Source organism: Lissotriton vulgaris, chromosome 2_1, assembly GCF_964263255.1.
Source record: "Lissotriton vulgaris chromosome 2_1, aLisVul1.2, whole genome shotgun sequence".
Taxonomy (NCBI): Eukaryota; Metazoa; Chordata; class Amphibia; order Caudata; family Salamandridae; genus Lissotriton; species Lissotriton vulgaris.
In genome coordinates this window covers 1515879039-1515900541 of record NC_141687.1, presented here as the reverse complement: position 1 = coordinate 1515900541, position 21503 = coordinate 1515879039, and the positions used below count along the sequence as shown (strand labels likewise).

General features: G+C 46.4%; 1 protein-coding gene across 1 annotated transcript in view; it reads right to left on the bottom strand.

Annotated features, from left to right (window-relative positions):
* Positions 1–21503, bottom strand: part of ANKK1 (ankyrin repeat and kinase domain containing 1) — a 262862-nt gene that overhangs the window by 67425 nt on the left and 173934 nt on the right. The window contains exon 5 of the mRNA XM_086957376.1: positions 87–242. Within this exon, the coding sequence (XP_086813502.1) occupies positions 87–242 (156 nt within the window). The remainder of the gene's footprint in view (positions 1–86; positions 243–21503) is intronic.

Genomic DNA, 21503 nt, shown 5'->3' with positions numbered 1-21503 from the left:
TTATGCGCTTGAAGTGCAGCATGTTGGTGTGATACAAAACATTCAGATTAATTCATTACGTAAACAATTACAAAATGCTGCCCTACCTTTGAAGGCGGGCCTTTTCATGGGATCCTGGTTCCAGCACCTCTGAAGTAAGTCAATCATCTGCTCACACTCCACGGGGCGCTCTTCGGGAATGTCAGTGAGAGCAGGCCTTTTGCCAGCGGCAACCTTGATGATGATAGTCATCATGCTGGCACCTATGAACAGGTCAAGGCAGCAGTTTAGTGTCTCCACAATGTCTAACACACTTATAGTTTATAGAAAAACTCATGTATTTTCAGAAAGACGAGTGAGCAAAGAGCGCCAGAATTTCAATGAAAACTCATTTAGTCAAAGCCCTCACCCTGGCCTTGAACGGTTCCTTAGACTGCTGTTAAAATAAAGACACAGCAGAAGAATTAAGCATTTTTGACAATTTACAGGCACATTGCTATGGATGACATTAACAGTAACATGTTTAACGTAAATATTCTGCAAGAGCATTAAAGGTACCACACATTCAATTCCAACATACAGTGGACACATAAGTGGGAGGAAAGAGGTAGAAGAAATACTTTGTAATTAGTTGAAGTAAGATTAAAGAAGCAAGACTAATATAAAATAAGTAACGGGACATTAAGGTCCCAGAAATTTAGAATATCACAATAATCGACACAGGCAGCTCTCGATATTTTGAACAGATGCACACCGACCCTGAGATGACGTAACTTTTCAAAGCGGTTAACACCTGTGTACTTGTCTAGAGCATAATTACTTAGGCTATGATGAGGCTGCTCTAAATAGCAATCACTGCAATTTCTCAAAACGTGGGAAAACAAGCGAATAAACGCTAACAGCAGGTCTCTGAGTGATAGGGGCAGGATTTTCAGGGGATATCACCTAATTGAGAATCGTGCCAGAACTTGCATGTTCACCCACTCCTCCTCCTATATATTTCTCTCAGTGAGTTAATCACTCACACTAGGGATCTTGGCTACATATCATTCATGCCACTACCGTTCATGTTATATGAGCAATGAAAGCTTGTACTAGTCTGCACTGATAGATCTGTTTCTACGGGAAATGGAAGACAGCACATTTTTAGGTTTCGACTGGCGATCCGCTGCGCAGCAGAGTTCGCGCAGGCGAAATCTTTTGAGAAGCAGTCTGGGGCTTTGTCCCGCCTCTCTGTTCCATTGGCTAGCTCCATAAATGGAGGCTAGCCATTGGAACAGAGATGCGTCAGTCATTGTGGGAGCAGATTCGTGGGCGTTCCGGCGATTTTTACTCATCCCGCCCCTTTTAGAACATCATTGCGGCAGTCGGCGGTGGTTTATTTATTTACTTTTTTTAGGTTTGTTTTGGTCATTTCTCTGAAGATGGCGGCCGGGCGGTAGCTTACTTGCGAAGCTCCGCAGTGACGTGTTTGCTTATAAGGGACAGTTATATATATATTGCATTGCGTACAGCCTGGGCTTACTAAAATCGAAGCTTGCGTGGTTGGAAAGCCAGACGAGATTACGGTGTATCCTGCTTTTGAATACTTTTGAAGCCAGAGCGCCGCAGAAATCTCGGACGGAGGGGAGTGAAGACTACAGCACACAGACTGCCCAGCACCTGTTACGTCACTCCTGCGCCCGGAGGCGCATAAATCATCGCCGGGCACACGAAGAACAACTTGGAATCTGTGTGGTAACAAACCTCACATTGGTTGTCGAGGTAGGTATCCGTGGACGTGTGATAAGTTTTACTGTTGCGCCTGGGCCTCGTCTCACACACACTATGTCCCATGGCTGACTGCGCTCGAGCCGCTCTCCTGGGGCGGGGGCAAAGCAGGATGGCCACATTCCACCTTGATCATCGTGGCTTTAAAATGTAAGTGCAGACTGGGCTCACGAGGCAGGACTGTCACTCTCCAGTTTGGCTGTCATTTCCCCTCGAGACTTTTACTGCTGTAAAGCCCCTCCAGGGCCCCGTCTCGTGTAGCCCAGCCCTCTTGGCACTCCCTTGAATTTGCAGACTGAGCTGCCTGCACGGAAAGTATAGATCAGGCCCGCCTAACCCAAGCACGTAGTAGAATATTTGCGTTCATACCATATGGCGATTGAGTCCACTTCCCGTCCCCCCTCCCGCTGTCCGTGTGCCCGTTAACCCGCCCCCCTCCCGCTGTCCGCGTGCCCGTTCCAATCTCACATTATTTCTCATGTGTTATAGTAATCCTGCCTTTCTCATTCCCCGCTCACGCTTCCGGGGTCCCCCCCCTCACCCCTCTGGGTGTACTTTCTCTATTACCCATCTCTCTCTCACCCTCTGCCTCTTTATCGATCTGCGTATTCTGTCCTCTCTTTACCACCTTTCACTAGGTACCTTTAGCTTTCCCCCGCCCCTCTCCCCCTCCGATCTCCCTGTTATTCTTGACCCTGACAACCCCCTACCCCCAGGCCTGGTCTGTAGGAGGGGCGATCTGACCATAGCTTAAGAAGGTCCCAGGTTGTGCACTCTCTAGCGCTTACTAGACACACGAGTCTTCGGGGTGCTATACTATCATGGCTTTGTTGCACACTCCGCCCCCTCTCTTATTCCTTGATCCTACTCCCAGCCCGGCAGGAGGGATGATGCGCCTTAAAGTGGTCCAAGAATGTGAACTCTCTAGCGCTTACTTGGCACCGAGTCTTCGAGGTGCTATAGTATCAGTAAAACACATTCTCGAGCCATCAGATCTGTAGCGGCGTTGTCAGCCTCGGAGAGGTGCCGTGTGTGTGTTGGGGGCAGGGGGGCGGGCATGTTGATTTGCAGTTAGAGTGCATTTATGGAAACCGTTTAACCCTTCCAACCCACGTCATTGAGAGCTGTGCAGTGGTACGTCGGATCTTTTCTATCTGGCGGTGCAAGCAGGAGGCGCAACGCAGGTCTAGGAGAGCCGGACCCGGGTCAGATGCCCAGGACAGCCGCTGACCATGTAAATGAGCTCCCATTACATTCACTGAATGCAATATCTCAGGATGGCTCAGTGAGTGGAACACTTGCTGTTGTAGGATGCGGTGATCTGCGGGTCACGGGTCCGATTCAACCAGCCAGCCTGTAAACTGAGTATGTGTGTGCAGCTATCGGGTGATAATGAACGTGAGTGTGGGGGTGGGGGGGCGGGGCTGAGGGTCCCCTGGTTTCATAGCATTCCCCTGGAGGTTTAGGGCGCTACTTGTAGCTGGGTATTTTCTTTGTGTAATGCTCCGATCTCTTACTAGAGGGAGATATGATGCCCCATAAAATAAAGGGGGTGCGTTGGCGGGGGAGGGAGCTGAGGGTTTTGGGGCGGAAGTGACAAGCACCAAATTCGAGCAAAATTCATAGCCTTGGCATTCAACCTGGGGGCACTTAAACTTAGCCTAAGCTCCTGTGAACCCCACCCCAAGACCTGCCCCCCTCTTCAAAAGGAAAAGCTCACACCCACTGCCTATTCTTAACACCTCGATTACTGCTCTTCCATACAGAAAGCGCATTGAGGCGACTTTCTCTGCACCGATGCACTGTACAAGTACATTCAACCATCCACTGGGGCAGTTGGCAATTTTGTCAGGCGCTTTCTGTCACATGTAAAAAAACACACGAGGTCCGCTCTACTGTTTGTCATTAATAGAAAAAAGCTACCTCTAAAACTGTAGAGGCTTGTAGGGTGTGGGCAGGGTCCGCACTACTGTTCGGCATAGTCACATCTTCTCTTCCAAAGACACTTCCAGAACTGATACGTCCCTTTACATATCCCTCAAGGAAGTTTTTACAATATTGTACATTTGAAATTCAATGCCTGTACGATCCTCGTCCTAATGTGTTTTTTTGTTTTTTGTGTGACTACCATCTATTGTTTTATTTAACTTTTCTTCTTTCTCGTTAGTATCTGTAATGTGTGAATATGTAAAATTCTCCTCATGTAACGTACTTGGTTCTATTGTGAAGTGCTCTGACATCTTTGGGTAAAGTCTGAGCTATATAGAAATGCATTAAATAAGTAAATAAAGAAATAAAAAATAGCAGCAGAGAGGTGTCTACTGGGGGGGGGGGCAGGGTTTGCACCTCTGGTCAACATCCACATCGCAACAGAGTTGTCTGCATAGGGAGAAGGGGTATGCTGTGAGAAATATGGGACAGGAAGACAGCGTGACTCTGCCCAGGGTCACACAACTGGTGAGGTTGAGCTTAGCACCTGAGACTCGTTGCTAAATCGGGATGTGAATCCATGGGGCGTATTTTTCCTCAAGAAGTATCATTCACCCTCTAGAGGGTGGTGCTGTGGCAGGGCCGGGTAGCTTTCCTTTTTGCTGCAGCAGGTGCAGTGGCACCGGGCAGGCCCCAGAGCCCCGAGGGGCTCATTGAAGTCTAGTAGTTGCTATATTTCTCGACGCCAGCAGCAGTCACTTGTGTTCCTTGACCGTGGCCTCCGTGCTGCGCTGCAGTGTTGGGGGGTGTGAACGACGGGCCCCCCTTTGCAGCAGCCCTCCCGCGGCATGGGTACGGGCTGCACAGAAGAGTAGGGTCAGGCCAGCTGGCTCCAGTACAGTGTATTCATGGTGCCGGCTCTGTTGCACAGCAGCGCTAGCGCCTGGAAGTAGAGAGGCCGAATAGAGCGCAGCTGGGCGCTCTCTCAAAGAGTCCAGTGCAGTGCAGCTGACGCTTGTGTGCGCGTGCGGGGGTGGTGGGGTAAAAAGTGTCTGCCTCCTATTAATAAAAGATGCCCGTGCGCCGGAGGCGCTGCGTGCTGCGTTCTGCGTTTACGGGGAGGGGGCGGATCCCCTATAACAGAACGGAGCCAGGGTGCACTGGGGTCCCCCTCGGATAAGGGCTGTGAAGGAGAGTGGTGAAGATTCGTGGTATATATATCTATATATATATATATATATATATCACTACACCTTAATGAGCAAATAATAATTAGGAAAATCAATAATGGAGCCCATTAACATTATGAATGATTAGTATTTTAATTAGAAGTATCTATATATTAACAACATACAATTAAAATAATTAACATAATTAATAATGATATTAACAAATTGAAAATATAGCACTGATGAACATTTAAAATGAAGTATTAAAAACATTCACCCCATTTCCTGCAAACAAAACAACCCACCAATAAACAAATTCAAATAAAATAAAAATGCTTTAACTATGTTACCAAATCAAAAAAATAAATAGTACTAAAAAAAACAACTATCAATATTTTGGCAGAAGATCCCCCCTTCTGAGGCAGTGAACATACCCTATAAAACAGAATTGTTTCACAATATTTGATGTGAGATGTCTATTTTCCTGGGAAAGATGGCTGTAGGGGCATTATTCAAGCCTTGAAAAAATGTTTTTTTTTTCTCTTTCTTTTTTTTGTCCTTATTTCCACCATGGTATAAAAATGCCGTACGGAACAAGCCTTAAATCAGCTGTCTCAGTATTAAAACCGGGAAGGAGCAAACGTGATGGGGGGACCAACCATGCCTCAGCTGTTTCGGGCTTAGCCTCGTACTTGGCAACCATTGGGGATATTTACATCCATGCGTGGACCGGGCTACACCGGATACTTGCTGTGCACATGGTGAACACACCAAGAAGGCACCATAGTAGTATAATCATTGGACCCGGGAAGAAGAAAAAAAATACGGATTTTTCATTGTGCCCAATCAAACATGTCCCAAAAAGACCTTTTGCTTTGAATCCCCGGCCTAGCGAGGTTCATTCGTGACGTATGCAAAATAGATGCCAGCCAGTCACCAAGGGAAGGAGGTACGGGGTCCTTCCATTTCCTACAGATCTCCCTCCTTGCTATAAGAATAGTATAAAACACTAGGCTTCTGGCTGCGTTCTGTGTTCCTGCTAGGATTCCAAAAATCACTAGAGACAGATCAATTATAACTGGGAAACCCAATGATGTTGTAAGGGTATTGCCAATTGCTTCCCAAAATGTAGCCACCCGAGGACATTCAAAAAACATGTAAGTGTCTGATGCTGCCACCAAACCACACCTAGCACATGCATCTGGATTACCTATGGCAAATTTAGATAGTCTCAGGGGGGAGTAATACGCCCTATGGAGGGTGTAGAGGTGATTTCTGTGTAGCCATGAAGGGTTTACAATACTCTTTAAGAGCTCAAATGAGGCGGACAAAAGATCTTGCACATCCTGGTCAACTAATGAGGAACCCCACAACTGGACTGGTAAATTAAATTCCCCATCCGTTTCTTTGAGTAAAAGTTTGTACCATTGCGAGATCTCTCTCTTAGTTGGTCCGATGTTCACTAATTTGGTAATTAGTTGACTATAACCTCCAAGTAGAAACCTGTTTCTTTTAGTGGGTAGAGTTTTATAAGCCTGCGTCCAGCTGCTCATTTATAAGTATTTAAACCTCGATAGGGTTGAGCCTATCCTGTTCTGGAGGTGCTCCCAAGAAAGCAAGTCCCCTTCGTAAAAGAGGTCTCCCCATACTTCAAGGCCCGCCTCTCTTAGGGGCATGGCTAAGATGTCTTCTAGCCATGCTGGACTTTCAGGTAGCCCCCATAACGGTGTCTTATCGCAGTAATACCCCTGTTTAATCGAGTTTGTATCCTCACCCCACATTCTTGCCAGTCCATAAAGGACCTTCAGTTTAATCTTTTAATAAAATTTTGGGTTGCCAAATATGAATAAATAGCCCGCCTGACTGATACCTTCCCCGTCCAACATAGCAGAAAACATTAAGCCCACTCCATGGTCAGTGGGCCTATTTAGTAGCATACGAGTATGGGACAGTTGAAACGCCCAAGCATATAGTTTTAAATCAGGGGCGGCTAAGCCCCCCTTCTCCCATCGCCGTCTAAGCTTCTTCCATGATATTCTCTGCAATTGTTTGTTCCAAATGAAAGATATGATTTATGACTGTTTTTTGGATATATAAGCCTGATCAAAATAAAGGGGAATGGTGTTAAAGAGAAATGAAATTTTGGGCAGAATCAACATTTTATTCAAATTTATTCTCCCAATCAAGGATAATGAAAGGTGGAATCATGACTGCAATAATTGTCTACATTCTTTAGCCACTGCTGTGAGGTTTACTAGGGCAAATTTATTGATATCTTTTATTATATTTAGGCCTAAATACCGCATTGACTCGCCTGCCTGTACCTCCAACGCACTCACATTATCATTCCAGACCAACATCTCTGTCTTTGTCCTATTAATCTGATATCCCGATATCCGACCGAACCCCCGAGCAATTTAAAAAACAACAGGGAGAGCGGTAGTCACATCTGAAGTGAGGATAAGCAGGTCATCGGCATAGAGGGCAACCTTCCTCTCCCACCCTCTGTAAGAGAAGGGTCGAATAGAGACCTCTCCCCTCAGTTGTTGTGCGAGGGGTTCGATATAAAGATCGAACAGTAGGGGGGAGAGCGGGCAGCCCTGCTGTGTCCCTCTGGTTATGGATAAGGGGTCCGACAATTCTCCATTGACCAATAGATGCGCCGTTGGATTACTGTACAGGAGGCCAACTGCACGACGAAATCCCGCACCCACGCCGAACTTGGCCAAGGTCCCCGACAGGTAAACCCAATTGACCCTGTGGAAGGCCTTAGTTGTATCCAGCGTGAGGGCGGCCAAGGGCAGGTTCTGGGCCACAGCTATATCAATAGCTCCTATTAAGTCATACGTTAACTCGTATAACTGTCGCCCCTTCACATATCCTTTTTGATCGACATTAAGGACCGAAGGAACAACCAAGGCCAATCTAGAGGCCAAAACTGTGGTGAAGATCTTATAGTCCACATTTAAAATCGATATTGGCCTGTACGATTCACAGGAGGTTTCCCCGGTTTCAAAATAAGCGTGATTGAGGCATTGTCCCATGATGGAGGTGGAATATGACCTTCAAGGAGGATCTGATTAAAAAGCTTAGTGAGAAAGGGAACTATCTCGGCCTCTAGAGTTCTATAGATTTCTGCTGGTAACCCGTCTGGCCCTGCAGCCTTTCCTTGCTTGCTTTTTTTTATGGCGGCCCTAACCTCTTCTTCAGTGATGATGCTATCCAAAAATGGGACTGTTCATGAGTGAGGTAAGGTAGATCGATGTTTCTCAGCCAACCCTCAACAGCTTCTGGCCGAATTCCATTGTCCTCCTTGTAGATGGATTAAAAAAAACTCCCTGAAGGCCTTCCTGATATCCACATCTGATGAAAAAGAGTCATTACCAAAAGTGATGGTGGCTATGTTATTCCGGACCTGATCTACTTTGGTCTTCCAGGCCAGTAGTTTGCCTGCGCCCTCACTGTACTCAAAATGGGCCAACTTACTTGCCTCCCATCTCTGCTGCAATCTGAGATTCAATACTGAGCCTAAGCTAGCTTTCAAAGTCAGCATTTCCTTTCTACGATTATCTATGGTAAAATCATCAGCCCCTGGTCTGGTATCTTTGGCCTTTTGGAGTTGAAGTATATTTGCTTCAATGGTGGAAATTTGCTCCCTTTACTGCTTCCTTTTGTATGATACTTTCCCTGTAATAAGACCCCTCAAAAATGCGTTGAATGAATCCCAGATGATCCTCGTGGCTGCTGAATCGTTGTTAATTAACATAAAATTATGTGCCTCCGATTTGAGGAATGCCATGTCATCTGGTAAAGAGAGAAGTGACCGGTCAAAGGACCATCTAAAGGGAGACCTCTTCGTTCCTTGAACTAGTTCCAATACCACAGCAGAATGATCCGAAAAATGTATTGGTAGGTATTCAATGGAACTAACATGCTCTGCCAGCCTCAGACTAATTAAAATAAAGTCTATCCTTGACTGATGATGATATTTGTAATTCCGAAAGGACACCCCTTGCTGTCTACCGGACCTTTCTCTACATATGTCCAAATATCTGTATTGTTTCATTGCGGACTGTAACACTGACCTAGACTTTGATGATACTAAAGATCGACTATTAGCAGATTTATCCAGCAAAGGGTCTAGTACAACATTAAAATCGCCAGCAATGATAGTAGGCTCCGTAAAGGAAAGCAGATGTAGGAAAATAGACTCCAACGTAGACGGATTATCCTGTTTAGGACCGTAATACCCAAGGACTGTAATTTGAGATCCGGCTATGACCACAGAAGCGATGGCCCATCTACCTCCTGGGTCCACCACTTGAGATATCAGCCTGGCTTTGGCCCCTTTTTTGAAGATGATAGAGACCCCTCTAGTATTTGTAGTCTGGTTTTTAGAAACTGCAAAGTCTATCCACCTATTTCTCTTGGTCAAGTCAAGCATTTCCAAATGAGTTAAGTGAGTCTCCTGGAGTATAATGAGCTGCGCTTACGTATCCCGCAGGTATTGCATAATTTTATTTGCTCTCGGTTTGGTGCGCAGACCATTAACATTCCAGGAGAAGTATTTTACATTACCCATCTTTGCTATATGAAACCAGCAAAGAGAAGAAAAAAGAAAAAACAGATGAGGCTATACCAACCCCTCGCTGCCCAATTTTTTTTCAAAAAACTGCTTATTCCCTTCTTTTCTTATACATCTTGGCTTACTGAGGACCTTTTTACTTTTCTGCCACCCCCCACCACCTACCCTACCTACATGGACCCCCCCAACCACCTCCCAACCCATGGAAAACCCTTGCGATATCTAACCGGAACATTGTCGAGTTGATAGTGCCCCTCCGCGAACTCCCGGAGAGATACACCCGCGCTAAGCCTGAATAATCGATCAAGGGATAATACAAAATCAATTATTTTCCTTTATGACTAGTAGGAAATTAAGATCGCAGTACACTAGATAATGAAAACAATGAAGGAAAGAGAAGAGACCGCTTAGGCCCAAAAGAGCATCATAGAAACTAGGGTACATAAGAAGAGTTAAACCACTCTAATCAGCAATCTATGCTGCCTGATCTATTGGCTATTTATACTTTATTTTTGCTGCCCATCTGCATCAGTAGATCATCGGCTGCCAGTACTGACCTGGTATTAATCATTTTATTATTATACATAATTTTCATGTCAGCCGGGAACGTTAGTTGGGCTTTGGCCCCCAACGCCCTAAAGGCTTCCAGGCGCCTCCCAAATTCCCATTGTTTCTCCAATGTTATTCTTGAGAGATCTGACCTAATTAGAAGCGTAAACCCCTTCCCTGCTAAAGATTTTTGTTTGAGCGCTAGATTGAGAATATGCTCTTTCATCACATACTTGTGGAAGTTGACTAAAATTTTGCTGGGCTAAAATCTCTGGAGATTACGCTTGAAGGGATCTCTGTGAACTCTTTGAATATCCAATGCTAGGTCTTCCAATGATTGCTCCAAGTTTAGGGACTCTTTCAACAACACAGTGATGAATTGTTTTATATCTGAACCCTCAGAACCTTCCGGCACGTTCAAAATGCGGAGATTCCCCCTCCTTGCATTGTTTTCTAATGACTCCATCCTTTCGCTAAGTGCTTGCTCTTCTCTGGAGAGCTTCTGGATGTCAAGTTTCGCCTGGTCCAAATAGGTCGTTAGTGATGCTGTTGTCTCTTCAAGGACACCTGTTCTTACAGTGAGCCCATCGATTTTGTTATCAAGGGATTCACAGTAACTCCTAATTTCGGCTTGGTTGGCTGAAGACTCCGCAAAACCCTTTCTTATTTCCATCGTGAGGGCAGAAAACATACCTAATATGGAAGCCGGAGTTATATCATCCTTAGCCTTGGGTTATATTTGGGCCGTGGGACATTCAATCTGACCAGTAATGCTCTCCACATCGGCCCATTCTCCTCCTATGGTTCCAGTGGATTCAACAGCACTAACTTCCGCACCATCTGTGTCTCCTAGATCTTTTGAAGGGGTAGCCGAAGACCGACCCTGCTCTAACTCCGGCCGTCTCGTAGGAGGCTGTAAGCCCGATCCCTCTTCACGGTCCAACCCACTCTCTTGTGGAGGCTGAGCTTGATCCCCTCCTCCAAGGTCCAACGTTTGAACAACCAGATCTGTTACCCCTTTGTCCATTCCAAACATGGCGGCTGCTGGTCAAGCGGTCGCGGTGCTCCGGAACGAGCTCCTTAAGAGATAGCAACGCCGCGATGAATAATGGTCGTATACAGAGGGATATGTTGTTTGATTAATCTAGGATGACAGTCAGTTGTTAATTGCCCCCGTTTGTATCCCCGCTGAGGAGTATTAACATACGCTGGTTCTTGGCGAAGTGATGCGGTGCTGCTTCTCGGTAACAGACAAGACGTGCTGGGCAGTCCGCTTTCTGTGTCCATGTGGAACTGAGGGACTCGGAGAGAGTGAAGGACGCTAGCGGACGGGTTGCTTTCTCGTCGACTGCCCTGAAGGTTGGGTTGCTGGTAATTTGGTTTTTGGGGGTGTAGCCGATTGTCGTGGCATATTGCGGAGTTCCCTGCTACACTTGCCAAAATTGTTACGATTGCCGTTTTGCAGGACGGACCATGCGGTGTTGCGAGAGGCAATCTCAGATGAACTAGGAGGCGATCTAGGAGATCTAGGAGCCCATAACAAAGCCGGTCCCGGTGGGGTAGAAGCGGAGGCTTTTTTTTATCCTCGGGGGCTTCCTGAATATCCCGTTGGATCCAACCCATGGAACACTCTACAGGAATCAACAGCTAAGAAGTTAAAGCCGCAGCTACGCCTCTGGTCTGCTGCGCTGGAGCTGAGGAGAGGGAGGAAATTGCGAAGCCTGGGGCAGCCTTTTCGCGGTGGGTCTTATGTTATAAACTCACGTTGCGCTCCAGGGAAAGCAAACTCTCAGGAAATACAACTTCATTCCCTGCTACCAACACCAGTTGCGGAAACAGTGGAGGGGTTATCTGCCCTGAAGAGTGGTAAGGCTGCTGTGTTTGCATTAGACCCTTGTACTGTAGTATCATCAGGGCAAGAGGGGGCACCAGGGACAGTAGCGGTCCTTTGTACATCAGAAGAGGGGCCACCTAGCATGAATAAGGGTCATGGTAAGAGAGGACGGAAGAATAAAGCGGTCTTGTCAGAGAGTAAGGGTGGGGAGTCAAATCAGTTTGGTGGGGCAGTTGACTCTACTGGTGAGGTGATAACTAAAAAAAAATCTTCCTCCTATTTAAATATAGAGGTTAAATCTAGAGGCACCAAACACAGTTTGAAGTCTAAATCTAAGAACAAAAGCCCTACAACCGTACTATCTACAGGGTCAAAAGTAACTCCCTCACTCCGCTCCTATTTTAAAGTTGTTCCCCAAATATTACATCTCTCAGAGGATCACGCCATGGCATCTGTTTTGGAATCCTCTCCCTCACCGGTGCCACTGGAGATAGTCTCTCCTCTAGCAGGTCATGGAGTTGAGGAGAAAGAAGAAATTGACAAAGGGGTAACAGATCTGGTCGTTCAAGCCTTGAAAAAATGTTGATGGAATGCCAATATCTTTTTTTCTTGTGGAATGGAAACACTAGTAAAAAACATTTTAGCTCAGCCACATATAATTATAATATAGATCGGACAGTTTAATGAAGGTGAGAACATAAATGGCGACATAACCGACATACCCTGACCCAAACTAGAACCCATAGCTAGCAAACCGCACAACCATTGAACAGTAGTACTCTTGAATAAATCCCAGTGCGTGATATGGAATCCACTGACGATGCATGCCACAGTGGTTAGGTGACCATTCATCATCCTATAGTACATGAATATAATTCTGTAAAAGGTTTGGCTATTTGTTGTAGGAGTTTTGTACTTCGTGCATGTTTATGTCTGTTTAAGGAAATTATACAACAGTCCTATAAGGCCTCACACTCTCTTTAGTGTGTTGGATACCTGCCCTGTATGTGTGACAGCATTGTGTGATGTTCCTTGTGCTTCACCCACCAGTCCTTAACTTATTTTTTTTGCTGGCGCCGGGACTCCTCTGCTGAGGTAACTGTGCTCTATAAATGCATATTGATGGTTAGAAAAGGTTGTGCTGCGGCTGTACATGTTGTAGCTTCATTGTGTTGTAAAGCTTGGTAAACAACATTCCACTACAAATGAGAAACAACTATCCCCATGCTCAATGCTTGTTTTAATGCATAATTTGAATGAAAGAGTGAACCCAAACAATAAATGTGAGCAAACTTTACTTTTGATTATATGTGCTAAACAAGCAGTTTTCGAAATTGAATAGGTGACTTTATATAATTTATCAAAATAGCTGGCAAATAGTTCCATATTTTGTATAACACAGCCAGCCAATTCTGGCATTTTATCCAACAGCACTTTAGATGCTGGGGCATTGAGCTCATGATAAAACTGCTACAATACATGCTGTTGGCTGAAAAAAAAGATAATAGTATGTTATGGCATAGTGCCACATTGCAAATCTAGTTCCCTGGCCGTCTGACTGTTTTTCTTGCAGGCAATCACGATTGAAATTCTCAGTGGGTGAGAGGATAGAGAGCCTTTCAAATGCAAAAGCAATGATCTCCTGCTAATGGGCTAACATTACCACGCCTTGGAAAACCAGCTTGCTAAAAGCACCTTATTTAACATAACAGTGCAGTTAGACGTGTCTGGAGGCACTGCAAAAAGGAAAATAATAACCTGTCACCCCGTCTTCTGAAACCCATTCTCGGGGCCTTGTTCAATTTAGGTTGCAAGCTTGCACCACCAATGTGATGCTACCAGGGAAAAACAAGTGCTGCACAGGCTGCAGGTCACAACCCACAAGGGCGGCCAGTCAAAAGCATATAATAAGAGGTATTGGGTATACACCCGTTACAACGAAGTTTTTACAACGACCTACCATTACAACGCATACCATTACAACGCATTGCGCTGGGGGGGGCGCTCTAGGATAGGGAATAAGTTTAATTTTATATCCAACACCTTCCCTAGTATCCACGGGGACTGGAGTTGGAATATAAAATTATACTTACCACTATCCAGCACCTCTAAGCGCTATGCGTTGTAACGGTATTCGTTGTAAATACCGCGTTGTAATGGTATGCGTTGTAATGGTATGCGTTGTAATGTCATACATCCGAGGTATTGCCTCATAGCTTACCATTACACCATACCGTGACAAGGGGCATAGTCTTCTGGCGCATCATTAGGTGCCAGAGCTAGATGTGCATGTTTTCTTGGAGTCTGTACTCCTGCAAGTGGGAGCGGGAACAAGTCCACATTTGATGGGTCACGCCGGAGATTCAGAGCATGCTTACAGAACATTTTGGACATGAATGTCTGACCAACATGTACAAATGCATGATTTACAAAGGGTTTACTTGCACTTGAAAATGCACTGGGGCACAACAGTATAATATCTTGTGTGGGTAAATCCAACTCGAGTAGTGGGGAGAGGACAATTCAGTCTACAGTTTCTGGGTATGCTGAAACCTCCTTATTCTCCAATCCCACACTTGAAATGGCCATAGTGGCAGTCATAAACACTCTTCCATGCCAGACCTTTAATGAGGATGGGCAAGAAAAAACTTCACCACTGGGAAATTATTCCATCACTTACCGGTAATCTTCATTATCCCGATTTATAGTCTTCCTCGTCCTGATCATAACCATGTGAGGCGTCTCTGCCTATTGACAGAGTGATATTCTACACCCAAGGCTTAAAAGATCTTGTTGACATAGAACTTTTCTATGTCTACATCCCACTATATATGTCCACCCTCCAACAACACTTCCTTTATGTAACAAGCCAGAACCCAAAGGTGCATAGGGAAGGAGGGTGGGATGTGGGGTGGGACAAGAAGGGCTACACATCAGGGTAATAAAGATTACTGGTAAGTAATGGAATCATTACCCCCTCATATTCATCATCCTCATCCCAGTCTTAACCACGTGAGAGCATACCAAGTGATTAAAAATAATGTACCAACAAAAGACTGTAGGAAAGTAAAGCATTTATTCAGATCAAGCATTACTTCTTTGCCGACTGGACTGCCGATTAGCCAAAATTCTAAATGGTAGAATCAGTCGACTCAAGACGATAAATGTGTTATAAATATATTCTGAGAGGACCAGGTTGCCACCATGCAGATTTCAAGAACAGAAATTTGTGTGGAATGACTCTTGATATTTGAGGGAACAGTGAGTGACTCTTGCTGACTTGTAAGCCTGACAGATAGCTAAATGCACCCATCTACTAATGGATTGTGTTCTGGCTTTTTTACCCTTAGTAGCAGCACAAAGGAAAACAAAAATGGAATTAGAAGAGCGAAATTCCTTATTACAAGCTGGTGACATTTGAAAGTAGTGAGGCTAAAAGTTGGGTATAACTATGTAGTGCGTGAAGTGAGCAAGTTTAATAGACAAACGTGGGGCCTAAAGTGTGTCCTCCTCCCGAGAAAAAATTGAAAAAAGATTTGCAAATGGTGTGTTTGAAAACAAATTAATTTAGTGAGAAAGCAAGGTTTATAAAGCAGAAATGGAATGCATAATGTTGAAAAATACAAAATTAAAAACTGTCCTACATCTTACTGCATTATTATGTTCAAAAGTCGCCTTAATGTGCAAATGATTCAACACAGCTTCAATCCCTTTAAAGTGTGCGCGTTCCCAGTGTCTTGCTCTGCATGCCACATCAACTTTAGAAGAAAATGCTCCACTGGCTGCAATCAGAAGTATCTGTAGACAGGCCTTTGAGTGGGATGAAAAACGTTGGGGCTCTCTAAAAGGGAACATGCAAAATAAAGAGCAACCCCTCCTGCCAAGTGTAAACAACCAGGGTTGTGGCCCAGTTCCCCTGCACAGTGCACGTTTTAGTGGTACAGCCAGAGTGAGACATTCAATAATGAGAGTAACATTGTGACTGAACAAACAGACCTGGTTATTTATCATCTCTACGTGTTTCTATCACGACATGCCTCTCCAAAGCCCATACAGAAAAAAAGGATTGCAGAAAATCAAAAATACAAGCAGCCTCTGCCTTGGTGAATGGACATTTGCACCCTTGCAGCCCCAGCGAAGGAAGGAACTCACGAGGAGCGCTGCATCGATGCGATTTACAGGTAGACTCATGTAGCCGAAATCGGCTCGCAAAGGGCCAGATTCTGAGAATCTGGCCCTATGCAAGCGCTATTTTTGCATTTGGGATTCATCATCCTAAATGCAAAAATCGCAATACTAGAAATCGCTAAATTGCGAATAATTGCATTTAAGGAATCTCAATTTGAGATTCCTTAAATGCAATTCATGAACCATTTAAAAATTGCGAATTCGCAATCTGGGGCCGCAATTTACCTCAAAGTCTAACTACATGGTAAATAGCAAAAACTTAGAAAAATGCACTTTGGTGCATTTTTCTAAGTTGTATGTTACACACACACATGTCCTTTGGACATGTGTGTGCGCAACACCAGTGTACATTACCATTTCAGAGGTGCTACAGGGTGTCCTTTTGACACCATGGCACCCTTGAAATTGCTTCCTTATTTGCGATTCGCTAATTGCGAATCGCAAATAAGGAATGACTCCCCATTCATTCCTATGGGCCTTTAGGCCCATAGGAATGAATGGGAAAGCCATTCCTTATTTGCGATTAGCAATTAGCGAATCGCAAATAAGGAAGCAGTAGAAATCACAGAAAATATTGCGATTTCTACATGCATCCCGTTTTGCGAGTCTTTAATAGCGAATCCTTAGAATTCGCTATTAAGGACTCACAAAACATGACCATGATGAATCTGGGGGTTAAACTTCTCAAATGAATCCTATTAATAATATGTTTTTGCGACTTTCATCCATTCTGTGGATTCTGTAGTTTGCCATTTACCGTCTCATGCCTTGCTTTAAAGGGCCTATGAAATGACAGGCATTAGCAACTATCTCACTCATCTCCTTGTTTGTACCCAAGATATCAATATATGATTGTCACCCATGGACGACGATAGGATACTACTGCCTGACGACGGATGGCATAGCTTCAGTACGTAATGAGAACGAGTATGGCGGCAATTGATTTTATAAACCACAGAGCAAAATACATTAGACATCTGTAGAAGCAGAACATTAAATTAATGAACTAAAACAGCAGTCATTAGGGGCACGTCTTCCCAGCAGTAGGCAGAATTAAGAACCTTGTGGTTCATATCTGCACTAAATAGCCCAGACTGGCGATCGGTCCGTGAGTAAATTCAGTTTGAATAGATTAAATTATGCAGCAGCTGCGGGAACGCGTGGTAACATTGTGCTGCCCCTTATCTAAATTTAGAACCTCGGCATACCTAACCTATAAAAGGCGCGAACCTGTAATGGCAGCTCAATGTGCCAAGTCATCACGGATGCTCACAATGCTTGTCCAAGTGACCACTGGTGAAGGGGAGGACCTTGAGATGTCGACCTGTGAATCCGGGGGAGCCCTTATCCGATATCTATGCCCTTTGCCAACAATCACCCATGCCAATTAAAGTGCTATATTAGGAGGAAACCCCCGCCCGGACTGGCCGTTGCGGGCAGCGGGCAACCCCCGGTGCGCCGCAAGGGTGCGGGCCGGTTTTGGGCCTCTGGGGGCCGTTTTTGTTACAGGGCCCTGTAACAAAATTGGCCGAAAACCGGCCCTGGCAAAGAGTGCGTCGTACCCGGGCCGGCCGAGCACTTTGCCAGGGCCGGTATTGGCTCCCAGTCCGTCCCTGATGTGATGAAAAGGGAGTGCATTGAACAAACAGACACAACGTATTATTATAAAAATACACATACCAAAAAACAACTTACCTCAGCACTTTAGTTGATCTTTTACAGCCGTGGGCCGACTCGATCCACACCTCGTGAAGAGCTGAGCAATGCATGCTGGGCTGGCAGAGTGGAACTAAAACGCTATGCATCTCAGGCAATAAAAGCCCTGCTCTCCTGCTATTTATATTTGAAAATAGCATAAGAGCAGTGCAAGGATTGGTTGGGACAGATGACCACAGCGCTCCATCTGAGAATGATGGGGCTATGTTGCTTGTCCAGCTTGCTGACAGATATGTCTGGAGGGAAACATCAACTGGGAACATCGAGTTTGCCATAAGCAAAATACTGGCCAACCTGACATGAGCAGTTCAGTCAAACGGACCTAACCTAGCTGCTGGTAGGAAATAAGTCACGCCCACTACTGTCTGTTGGGAGAGGCTGGCAGCTCTGTGCAGTGGCATACGTGGGTGCAAGTAATATAATGGCTGTGGGTCAGAGGGTCAACGCTACTTCACGCCTATGTGAAAACCGCTGCTGAATACAAGACAGAAAAAAACAGCCAACATTCTTCTCAGATTTAATGTGGAGGGAACCGGTGTGTCAGAATCAGAAAAAAATGGGTAAACCAATTCCTGTTCTCTGTGAAATTGGGAATGGATTTTTGGAACAAATTTAGGATCCATTTTAAATATACCACTGTCTAGAAAAAAAAAATATAAGGGAAAGATGACAACAAAACCTCTAATTTGACAAATGCCTAGCAGATGTAATGGCTATGAGGATGGCAGTCTTGAATGTAAGCTAGGATAAGTCAGCTTGAGAGGCTTGAATGGATGAAGTTGTAAACCTTAAAGGACAGTGGACAAGTCCCATGTGGGAACAGGAGGGTGAATTGATGGTCTTTTAAGTCTAAAACTCTTAAGAGTCTACGCACTAATGACTTAATCTTGACAAAATCCAAATCAAGTTTCAGGGCCATGATTGCCGTCCTTTAGGTTGCCAGAGTGGATAGAGGTAAGCTTTTCTGAAAACCTTGTCCTAATAATTTCAGAATTTGGAAAGGGTCAATTGAAGCATTAGAAAACCCAGGTTGAACACACCACTTATGGAAAGAAGCCATTGTTTCTTATGTAACAGAATGTTTCCTAAAGGTCTAAATCTCAATGACAACCAAGTCTGGGAAACCCATTTCCTCCAAATCCACCCGTTCAATAACCAAGCCGTCAATTGCAACTTCTGAAGTTGCAGGACAGGTTAGTGTGGGTACTGCAGAGGAGGATGTTGAAGGGAGACATGGCTGAAGGAACTCTTCAACATTGCCATCAGAAGACAAAACCATGAGCAACGTGTCTTAAAAGGGGCAACACATGAATCTTCTGCTCCTTAATCTTCTGAAGCACCTCTAGGAGGAATGGAACCGGTGTGAAGGCATACAAGAGATCTAGAGGCCAGGTGATCAAGAGAGCATTGACTGCCCACATTTAAGGAGTTGGAAATGCTGAGCAGAAGATCAGGAGCAGTTCTTCCAGATGAGACGCAAACATGTTTCCAAATAGGAGACAAATGTGGTTGAACCCCTTGACAGACAGGTGGTAATTTACTGAAGAAGGTAGATAGCTGCTGAGACTGTCCACTCGACATTTCAAGTGTCCTTGAAAGTACACTGTCCTAGAGCTAGAAGGTGAGCCTCTGCCCAAGTGAAGATCTGTCCTGTAATCATATTGAGGTAAAGTGTAACTAACTGGCAAAGGTCAACTGAGAAATAACTCCCTCCAATTGCAAGAAGTATGACGCTCCTTCCAAGACTAAGGACTCTTTACTACTAGATCCCCCCGAGTAGCACCCCAACCCCAGAGGCTGGTAGCCGTATTGAGTCGTAAATGAAAAGGCAATTGAAAAGGAACTCCCTTTGCGAAACTGTCCGACACCAACCACCATTGAAGGGACTGACACATTTGGGGAGTGACAGGAATCAACATCTCATAATTGCATGTGCTCGGGGACCATTAACTGGGGGCACAGTTCAACAATGGTTTTATGTGGAAAATGAGGAATGAAGAGCAACAATCCTCTGGGGAGGGAGAAAGTTGCAAGCAAGCATGGTATTCTGATCTGGGTGACCTGACCGGACATCATCAGAGACGGTCGCTCCACCCGCCGCATGTCTCCTCCTTGAGTTGACCCGGTCTCCCTGCTCCCTCCACTCGCCGCCGCTCCTGAAGGCGTGACCCCTGTGCCTCTACCTGCTTTTGTGCTGTTGTGCTATTTCCCCTGTGCCCGTCTCTGATAGTACTGCTGTTGTACTATCAGCCCCTGTGCCTCTCTGCTTTTCCTCTGACTGTTGTGGTATTTTCTGTTGTGCCTTTCTCAGCTTCCTTCTGTGACTGTTGTTTTCCTCCCGTGTAGTGACCCTGCACTGCCGCCGTGTTTCCCGCCTTTCTGCCATCGCACCCCGCTCCCCGCTCCCTGCCGCTGCTCCCCTGTGGCCCGCCCCCTTCCCTCGTAAGTCCTCTTCCCTTCCCATTCGCCACCCCGCTCCCGCCTCCCAGCTGCTCCTCCCTCCCACTGGACACTTAAGGCGCCTCCACGCGATGGGGAGCGGTGACCTGACCTGACATCGTAGGAGACGGTCGCTCCACCCGCCGTGTGTCTCCTCCTGCTTTTCCTCTGACTGTTGTGGTATTTTCTGTTGTGCCTTTCTCAGCTTCCTTCTGTGACTGTTGTTTTCCTCCCGTGTAGTGACCCTGGACTGCCGCTGTGTTTCCCGCCTTTCTGCCGTCGCACCCCGCTCCCCGCTCCCTGCCGCTGCTCCCCTGCAGCCCCGCCCCCTTCCCTCGTAAGTCCTCTTCCCTTCCCATTCGCCAACCCGCTCCCGCCTCCCAGCTGCTCCTCCCTCGCTCCGCCCCCCACTACGCCATTTATGGGGGAGTCCACGCGTACGCACAGCGTTCACGCGCAGCGGGTGCGCCAATGGTGCGCCGAAGGCACACCAAAGGTAAGCCCGTCTGCGGCCGTCCGCGCCTGGACCGCGCCCAGCGCCAGACCCCCTGGCCCCCGCAGATGCCATCCCACCCGCCGGACGTACAACGCCGCCACGCTCATTGCACTCAACACCGGCTGGATCCCTGGCTGCCACCGAGCCACCCCAGGACGCACCCACGGACCCTTCACCTGCCAATCCTGCAAGTTCTCCTGCATCCGGACCTGCACCGCACACGCCAAGACGAGCACCAGTAGCAACCACCTGAAGTGCATCCTGCTCAACACTCGCTTCGTCCATAGGCACGCCATAGAACTCTGGAACCTCCACGACACCACAGCTCCAGACGTCGCCTTCCTCACCGAAACATGGATGAACGCCTCCTCAGCACCCGACATCGCCATCCCAGACGGATACAAGATCACCCAGAGGGACCGCGTCAACCAGACGGGAGGAGGCATCGCCATCGTCCACAAGAAAACCATCCGCATCACGACCAACTCCGACGACACCCTCACAGCCGCCGAACACCTGCACTTCCAGATCCACACCGACCCCAAGACCACCCTCAGAGGCACCCTCATCTACAGACCACCGGGACCACGCACACAATTCAGTGAAGACATCGCCGACTTCATCAGCCTGCACGCCCTCCCCTCCGCTGACTACATCCTCCTCGGAGACCTCAACTTCCACCTGGAGAACAACAACGACCGCAACACCACCACCCTGCTGGACAACCTTGCCAACCTCGGACTCAAGCAACTGGTGACCACCCCCACCCACTACGCTGGCCACACTCTTGACCCCGTCTTCTCCTCCAGCAAGGACATCTCCTTCAGCCACATGACCGGACTCCACTGG